The sequence below is a fragment of the Erpetoichthys calabaricus genome, chromosome 16 (assembly GCF_900747795.2).
Source record: "Erpetoichthys calabaricus chromosome 16, fErpCal1.3, whole genome shotgun sequence".
NCBI lineage: Eukaryota > Metazoa > Chordata > Cladistia > Polypteriformes > Polypteridae > Erpetoichthys > Erpetoichthys calabaricus.
Window position 1 is genome coordinate 64,635,546 of NC_041409.2, and position 10,151 is coordinate 64,645,696.

The following is a 10,151-nucleotide window of genomic DNA, read 5'->3' on the forward strand; positions in this document are numbered from 1 at the left end:
GACCCACATTTTTGCCCAGCCAGTTTTTCACATTTGATTTAATCTCATACAACTAAATACTGCTTCACTAAAAATCTTTGTTCGGAAAACACCCCAGTACTCACAAGATGTTCCTAGAAAATGAAAGACATATCACTGTTATCTTTTTTGTTGAAAGTAAACTATTATGCAGGCTGAGAGGGGTTCCCAAACATTTCATATGACTGTATCTGATCTCTCTTAACAGTTAATAAAATTTTTATCTATATGACCTAGCATGTGGTAAGTACAAGAACTTTTCACAAAATGAGTTTTTGAAAGTTTAGGCATAGTGACGGACAGCTGCTTCTTTATTTTAAGCAACCAATTAGAAGGTGTCCTTTAAAGACAGAGAATTATGTAAATGCTAGATATTACAAATACACAGCAATAAAGAGAAACAACAGCAAAAGAACATTACAAAAGTAATTTTCAGAAAATATGCACATTTTGTACAGTCCTCCTTCATTCCTGGATACATTTTTAATCCCATTACTGTACCCACTTCAATTCACCATCAGTGTCAAGTCCTATTTGGACGGGATTCATTTTACACCAGAAAATGAGCTAAAAAGATTACTGGAGGACCTCTGTAATTTTAGTCCCATTTGAATCACTCACCTTTTTACAGACTGCATATAGATTATGGAGACTTTTACCTTTTACAAAAAGTCTGTAAAAAACTAGCCCCAAGTTAAACTAGTCCCATGTGAATGGACGGGTCAGTAAAACCATTTGAACGATTTGGACAGGACTGAAATTAAAGAGATCCTCCTGTCAAAATTATTTTACTCAGTGCTTTAAGTGGGAATAAAAGAACTGCATTGGTACTACTTGTTGTAAGTGTTGAATAATGAGGGGTTGGGGGATCCCCTCTGAGATCCAAAGGTGTGCTAATACGTACAATTTATATCAAAATGCTTAAGGATGGGGTCATCCATGGAGGTATGAATGAAGAAATTGTTATTATAAATATGGGCTGCTAAAGTGGTTGGAATTGATGGTACTCCTAAGGCATGAACAGGTCAAGCACTGACTTTAACCCACCTCCTGCTGTAAAACTAATCCTGTCCATATAGGGCTTAAGACACAAGAAAACCCATGTTTTATTTTCTTTTGAGCTCCCTGTAGAGCATGAACACAAATTACTAATACTTATCTCTCCTAGAATAAGGCAGTACAATATATATTTATGTATGCTTACTTTCCTAAAACAGTTCATGAGAGTATGGCACTATAAAAGGACACCTTTCATTCACAACTTAATCATATAGTTTATTAGTTATATAAGTAGTTTTAAACCCTGTCAACTTCAATGAAATGTAATTAGAGAATAACTGTAAATGGAACTTGTGCGCAGTACAAATAAACGTACAGAAACCAAGCAGAACAGTCGTTTAGGACAAAATAAAAACTGGATATCTCACATGGTAGCTTTTGGTTTAACCAGAACCAAAAAAAAAAAAAAGAGGCAGCACAATTTGGAACTAAGTCATGTCAGGGTAAGATTCTGTTTTTCTGTATCACTGTACAGTTCTCACATTTCTAGCATTTGTAATTGTATGCAGAAAGTAATCTGACCTCAGAAATTCACACCAAGGTATGAACTGCTACATTAATCTGTTTAATGATCAAACATTCAATTGTCTCATGTGAAAAAGTTATGCTTATGAACTTAATTCATGCTTACAGTTTTATTCAAATTATAATTATACCAATTTGTTTACATGGACTGGCAGCAGAACATAAAGGGTGAAAAATGTCAGACTGCAGAGAGATGTAGAGGCACTTTTTTCCCCCTATACTGTACCAGAAAGATGGAGATGGTGAGTAGGGGTTAGCAGTACCTGATCTGATGTTTATGAAACAGCTACTCTAAGACTGCCACTGCTATAACCTCATGATTGGAACTCAAGTCACCCCCTAAAATAAAATTACTGCATCTAAATACAGTACATATTTTAGGTAGAGCTTTTGTAATACAATTGAATTTGAAGCTATTGATGTCTGCACATTTTGTAGAGTGGCATGCAAAAGATTGGTCCCCTTGCTTAAAATGTTACTGTGAATAGTTAAGAAAGCAAAAGATAAACTAATCACATAAAGGCAGTAACAGATCATAAAGAAGAAGATGAACTGATAACTTAAAAGCAGTAACAGACATTTTAAGCAAGAGTGCCCAAACTTTTGCATGCCACTGTACATATACATGGGAAAATGCAAAATCAAGTTCACTATAGATTGCAGGGTAAATGTAAAGTGTTGTCTGGGGACATTTTCTTATACTAGGAGGCTTTGGACACTGCTCGCTTCGCTCGCCAACCCTCTGTTGATCACGTATGTGGATTTCACTTTCACCAAACAACAAATCTTTTAATTTTCACCGATATGCCTCTTCATTGGGAATACTACTTTTTTTTTCCCCTTATGGCAACACGAATTAGATGATCTACAAGTCTCTGACTTAAAGTTTAAATCCGAACAATATATTCGATCTCTGTTCCATTATTCCACGAGTAATAATTTCCATTTATTTGCGCTAATGCGATCTTTGCTATCCTTTTTTTTTTTTTTTTGAGACTTTCAAATTTTCAAACTTCCGTTATCTCTAACCTGCTCTGCATGTGTACCGCCCCAACATTTTTGAATTCTTTACGGTGTCTCTCTGAGAAAATCTCGTCTCGTCTCCAAGATATTTTTTTTTAATAATAGAAAGACTCCAAGATTTTATTTTTTTTTTTTTTAATAGAGAGATGTGATTTTCCAGGCTGAAAAGGGAGATTCTATTATAGTAAACATGCAAATTATTTGATATGTAACAAACTATTAGAAGTTACAAATCTTAACAGCAGAGTCAGCAAGGAATAAAACAAACCTGAAACAAGGCATCCCACTGAACTACTAGGGGTCTCGACCGTGAGACTTCTGTAGATGTGTCTGCACTACAAGATGGCTCCAGCTGAGAATATGCACTTAAACTACAGTCTTAAGACCATTGTTCATGTCTTTTCTAACAAAAAAATTTATGTGCTAAGCAGCTTACCATAATAATTAAATCAATGAAATACATTTTGCATGCCTTTACCTGGAATGCTACAAGAAACCACATTAAAACAGGCATATTTTACCAATTACACATTTTCTATGTAAATGCCATGTTCTTGAAGCTTTGGTAGATTTTAAAGTATTTTGTCTTACTCAATTTTATATCTTGAAATATATTAAATAAAAAATACTTAATGTCTTATTTTCTTTCCTATTAGCAAACACACAGAATAACAAATTCTATAACAATCAAATGTCTTTTCGTGCACATGGCTGTAAGAAAAACCAGTACAAAGCACGGACATTTGTGCCCTCTAATGGTAATATTCGTGAAAAACAAAGTAATATTGACTTAATATTTTAATCGTAAAATGGGATAATCCTATGTTCTTTTTTCCTTGCTAAGAAAAAAAAAGGATTTGATTTTACTTATGATTTTTATATGTAAATCTAGTTTCTTAGTCTTGTTTTCTGAATTATCCTGGGCAAAAAAATTGTGTTTTGCCTTTCATGAACTTTAATTTCTCCAAGGTAAACTTCCATTCAAAAAATCTTCAATGACATAAAAAAAACATTTATTTTCAGCAGAAATGTATACCCAATAATTGCCACATTTTTATTTAGCTACTTCAATTCAGAATATATACATTATAAATTATATAAAAATCACTGTACACTTGTAATGAAGAAAATCAGGAGTAAAAGACAATAGTGCACACTGCTGCGGAATCTACTTGATTATAATAAAATATTTCATTCACTTCACAAAAAAATCTTTACACTATAGGGCAAGTGTTCCATGTGGCCGAAATCTTGGCTTAACACACTGATTCCCGCATATTCTTAACCTCACTGAAATGCTGCAAATACATGAAATGCTCTAGGAATGAAGATAATATACTATTTTAATGTGTGTATATATATCTTAATTTGTATGCAAGTTTGCCTGCCTGTTTTCAAAAAGTACACTAAAGATCAATTGTAATAAAACTTTTATAACAGTCATCACCTTCCTACAAAATTATTACTGTAAGGTTAAAGAAAGCACAATTTTCTTTTGGAACACACACACACTTTGGCAGTAAATCGTGCCGTTTTTACTTATACCCACTTGTTTTTTTCTCCAATGAAAATATACACATTCATAATTGCTAAAAATGTAACAAGACATGGCACCTTACAGTGAATACATCTGAATGCAACATTTTATAAAACATATTTAACAATATATACATCCATCTAGTTTCTACTCTTGTCTATTGCTGTAGACAGGAGTGAAGCCGGTGAGGTGTGAATTATAGAATGTAACATTCAAGAAAAGAAAATTTTTTTACTTAAAACACAAAACTAATGTAAGAGGGTGCATATGCAACTTTCTGCAACTATAAATTAGGGTTTTACTTAACTTTAAAAGTTAGGAAAAGTACACAAACTTACATTGCAACCGCTAAGGAGAAGAGATTTTTAAGTGACTACAGCTATCAAACACCTTTTACTTCATTCATTGACAGGTAGTAAAGAAACTGGCCTGATGAAATTTTGGGTCCAGTTTATGTTTTGGGAATAATGGTGGAAGAAGTGACCAAATTATTAAAGCTTAACAGAAAAAGAAGTTCCACAAGAGCAGCCGTGATCAGCCTGGGGATTGTTAACAATCTGAAAGGATGAACGGATCAGTTCTTCACTGTAATCAAGTGTGGCCCCATTAATGAAATTCAGACTTTCCTTGTCAACAACAACCATCACTCCATCCTGTTCAAATACTCTGGAAGATAAACAAAAAAAGCACAGATCACTTTACCTGAATAAGATTAAAAATGACAATATTACTTCCAATGTCTCAGTACTTAATATAAAACCTTTTGTGTTTAAGTATGAAATATTTTTGACTAAACCTGGAAGTATTCAGACCAAATAAACTATGAATCTATAAATGCATCAACTGCAAAGAAAATGCAAAAAAAAAAAACCCAAGCTACCACAAGCTAAACCATTCCATTTTTACCATTGCTGATGATGATTGCAGGTCCAAAAGGTAAATGACTCAAAACCAAAACAAATGCTGCATTAAGAAATCCATATTACTAACTGAGAATGGTAAACCGGATGGCATGGACGCAGGTACACGGCGATGGGACCATGAGACGTACTGCGCAGGCGCGTACAGCGCACGTCCCATAAACCGCAAGCGAAGTCGTATCCACCGCGCACAAAGGAGTCACGGCCCAAAAACGAAAGAGCTCAACTGACGTGAATGAGAAATGAAGCAACAACGCGCCCATAGCTAACAACTAACAGCACAGCCACACAAAAAAGAGGATTCTCCGCTGCAGCCCAGATTCAAACGGAAGAGGCTACGGAGGCCCCACAGGTCCACACACCACCATATTGTGAGTGGCGTTACTGCGGAGTAAAGGAGCAGGCGTCACCGCCATATTGTGAGTGGCACTACTGCGGAGTGAAGTTAGGAATAATGTGCTGCTTGGGATTGTACAAACCGCTGAACGCGTTGCACCAAATTCAAACACAATACAGCTCAACGATACAAACACGAGCCCACCTGGATAAGATCAATGAACGCAAGCGCCTACAACGCGCGTCTAAAACTGCAGAAGCAAAGCAGGCACGGGTTCAAAACGAACGAGCTCGACTGACGGATATACAAACACGTGCCCGCATGGATACAATCAATGAACGCAGGCGCCTACAACACGCGTCTGAAATGCCGCGGGCATGGCTCCAAAACGAACGAGCTCGACTAATGTATTTCAGGATACCCAACGCCGGGGGTAGGCGAGCGAAGCGAGCAGGGGGCGGAGCCCCCGTGTAATGTTAGAATGTAAAACATTATCCTCACTAATAAGGGATTCTTTCTGTTCTTAAGTAAATTCCCTTTATTTGTCTAAGAATTGAGAAGACAGTCTTTTCTTTTAGCTAATTAAATAATTCTAGGCATCCTGTTACCACTCCCATGCATTTTCTACTTAGAAATCATACTAGAGACATCCCTATTGTATCAACTTTTTTTCAGCATAAACAGGTTCAAGGTGGGTGTCTCACAAACCAATGAGAAAATCAAGAAAATGACACGTTTTAAAACACAAGAAACACACAATGTTTTCCAAAACAGTTGACTCTAGAACTATGGATAAAAAATGACACCAGCTTTTCACTTTATATACAATATACAGCACCATTTGGACATACCTACCCAAAAAAAGTTTCCATCATTTTTACTTTTTTCTGCTCTTTATAAAAGATAGAATACAACTATTACAACATAAGCAACACATGGAATTATGCAGCCTAAAAAAAGTGCTAAAAAAAAAAAAACATTCAAAATTATCTCATATTTTAGATTCTTCAAATTTAGACGCCTTTTGTCTTGATAACATCTTTGCACACTCTTGACATTCTCTCAGCCTGCTTCATGAGGTGGTCTTGAACGAGTTCCAACAATTTCAGAGCACTTGTTGGGTGTTTCTCCTTCACTCTCTGGTCAAAATCATGATAGTAACTCTCTCTTGGGTCAGGTAATTGTGAAAGCCAAATTATCTCTGCAGCACTCCATCTCTTGCCAGATTGTTATTTTCTTGCAGTATCAATCAAGTGATGGTCCAATTGAGTACAAACCAGATAGGAGGCAAATCACTGAAGAATGCCGTAGTAGCCAAGCTGGTAATTTTCAATAAATCACAAGCAGTATCATCAGCAAACCAACACCACACCATCAAATCCCTACCATGCTTCACGGTGCTAACCACATCATGAAGGCTTCACCTGTCTAAGTTCTACAGGTCTCACAAATTAGAAAACTATACTTTTTTGGAGTGGTAGGGCATTAAAATATTATTTTTATTTCATTTTTAAAGAATTATACTGCATATAAAAAAAACCCTGACCTGCAGTAGCAGCTTCACTTTGATACTGTACTTTTTTGCTTCCCTCATCCCTAAATTAACACAGAATGCACAGCATTTATATTGGGACATATATGATAATTTATGTTAGGTCAAAAAAAACACTGGCTCAAAAAGTTAGCACAATAAAGTAAGTAAATTTCAGCTAAGAATTCTTTCAGATTTCATAATTGAAAAGGTATATTTCACCATCACTGGGAAGAACCACAGTGTACTAAGTGAGGTACCAACCCGCACTGCTTTTCTCTATAAACAAACAGAATACTGTGAAAGGCTGATGATAATTTAAACCCAAACATACAGTGGGGAAAATTGTCCCGATTTCTTTGTATGTCTGGATTACTTGGGTTGTTACCAACATCTGGTGAAAATTTAATGTCAATAGTCCCATTAGAAATGTGTTTACTGAGAAAAATGTTGACACGTTCAATACTTAATTTCCCAGCTGTACGGGAAAAAAATGATGAAGAATTAAAAAGGTTAAGCATGAAAACAAAACATTAACAAAAACTGTTCATATATTTGTAAAATGTGACAGTAGCAAGTAATTACCTGTCATCTTCACTGACAGAATTATCCAAGGAAAATTTATATTGAAATCCAGAGCAACCTCCACCTTGTATTAGAACTCTCAAGAACTCTCCATTTCCCTTTATTTCTTGTAACTTCTGAAAAACACATTGTCCTAATTAACACACAATGTAAAAAAAAATAGCAAATCTGAACAACACAGGGCAGCTGCATCCAACTAAGGGTTTCTGAATAGCACAAGAGTATATACTTGACATGATTTTTCCAGCAGTGAACAAACAAATGTTATGAATTACTTACAGTGTCACCTTAATGTGCTTATTATGCATACATTTTTGCTGACGTAAGTGCTGTATCAGCATTGGCAGTACATTTTTAAAAATGACTATCACACCAGCATGCTAACATGCTAACAAATGTCTTAAGGGAATGCTGCACAAGTTAAAATAACAGGTCTGAGTAATAGAAAAACATTTGAGTTGAGACCTTGTGACCAAAAAATGCATCCGACTTAAAATGTTTACAATCTAGTTTCACAGTGAGATGCCTTTCAGTAAACGTTTTGACATCATACTCTTTGAGTGGACGGTCTGAACACTTAGGGGGAGGAGAAAAAAGAAAAAAAACACCTACGTTGGAGTTTCCATGTTCTCACCCTATCTGTGTGCTTGAGTTTCCTATTTTATCTTTTAACATTACATTTATGTTGTATTCCTTTTTACATGCTATATTTCTCATTATTTTACAGTGTGCTGAGCTGATCAGTGGAAGTGAGCTTAATAAGAATAAATTGAATTGAACTGAACAGAATGTTCAGTATCTACTGGATTGTAAATGACCTGTTCATTTACAGATGCTGTGTACAAGAGTCACTGTATATTTTAAGAAAAGTAATTTTACTAAGATTCGAAGAATTACCCTTGGAGAACATAATGTTATAATGGAGACAGACTTCCAACTGACATTAGTTGTAGAATTAAATGATTTAATATATTTAGAGAAAAAACAACCAATGCTTCATGAGATTAGCAGCAACATAAATCTGGCGAGTTAAAGGAAAAAAAGTGTGTTTTACTAACATGTGCTGTACACTATGTCAGATTTGTAAGCATAAGCACAGCATATACATATTATACATATTATCGTAGTCTTACTACTGGTCTTTTTGTTTTCTTTATAAAAACAGCATGTTACAGAATTCAAGGTTATTTATTAGTATTGATAACACTTGCCAAGGTACAGTCTTTTTGGCCTTGTATATGGCTAAAGTAGTCATTTCCAGATGGGATTTAAAAGCCCCTTTCAGTCAGTCTAGTACGGAGTATAAACTTGTTAGGATAGTTGTGAGCAAACACTCAAAAGCTATAGATGAATGTCCAGATGAAGAAAACATTATGTAGATGAAAGGTTCGAGCAGGTGAAGACCTAAAGAAAGATGCAGGTTGGTAGGCATGTGCTTACATCACTTTGCCTGGCAGATAAAACAAATTACTGCAGAGGGAGGCCCAAGGTGACTAACTTTTTGTTCTCAAGTTACCCAGTACCTTTACCTTTCCAAAGTATTTTTAACCAAACTTTTTTTTTTTTTTTTTAACACTTTTTAGCATTTTTTTTTTCTTCATAGGAGTCATTGTAGGTATGTGTTTGCTCAGTAGTGATTATAGGTGTTTCTTGCTTCTTAAATAATCTCAATAAATTATTCCCAGACCCTCTTAAAGAAGCCAATTCAAGGTCACAGGGCCTGGAGGTTACACTGGCAGCATTGGAAACAAAGTGGGAAAACAGTACCAGACAGTGTACCGGTGTATTGGGGAGCCCATTCATGTAAATACACTCTTCGTCATGCTGGGACCATATTAGAATCACCAATTAACATAACTGCATGGGTTTACTGATGTGGGAGGAAAATGGAAGTACCTAGATTCTCAACTAAAGTCATACTCAAAAATGAATACAATTTTTATCTTATACCATAGAATTAAAACTATTGTTAGACTCAGTGCTTAACATTGAAGGATCATGGTTAAAATTGACATATGAACGATAGGAAATGTATTACCTTAATGCATGCATCACTCAAATTTAGTTTTCCAGAGCTAGACTTTATATCATAGTCTTTCTGCAAAACTGATGAGCTGCACTGCTTCAGAGATATGCCATTTGTTGGATGGAATGGAAAACTCAAACTTGGAAGACATGTTTTGGTACTGCTCCGGACTACAGGCAATGCCCTGTTTCAAACATAAACAGAGTGTACATGTATTACAAAAACTGTTTTAAAATATAGCATAAACTTTTTCTTTACATTCTTTTTCTTTAATCTTCGCAAAGTTGGCAAAAACACATTGTGATTGGCTCTTCACCAAGCCATCTGAGCAAACTTTAATTTCCTTATGCATTTCCAACTCCAGCAATCATCCAGGTTTGTACTGTAATTGAAACAAAGGATATTTACACCACACACTGCATCCGCAAAGCCACCAGCATTGTGAATGATCCAACACACCCCTCACATACACTCCTACCATTGGGGAAAAAGGTACCGAAAGCATTGGGGCCCTCACCTCCAGAATGTCAGACTCCTAAACCCTCATGGACCGGTCTGATATCCGATACATGTGTTGTTCTGCAGTGTTG

At 35.6% G+C, this 10,151-nt stretch overlaps 1 protein-coding gene across 1 annotated transcript in view; it reads right to left on the reverse strand.

The window, feature by feature from the left end:
• Positions 1-290: 290 nt before the first annotated feature.
• isca2 (iron-sulfur cluster assembly 2) overlaps positions 291-10,151 on the reverse strand; it is a 10,930-nt gene continuing 1,069 nt past the window's right edge. Inside the window, exons 2-4 of the mRNA XM_028821898.2 lie at positions 9,574-9,745; positions 7,536-7,651; positions 291-4,828 (exon numbers count right to left, since the gene is read on the reverse strand). Coding sequence (XP_028677731.1) covers positions 4,654-4,828; positions 7,536-7,651; positions 9,574-9,745 — 463 coding nt within the window. The 3' untranslated portion in view covers positions 291-4,653. The remainder of the gene's footprint in view (positions 4,829-7,535; positions 7,652-9,573; positions 9,746-10,151) is intronic.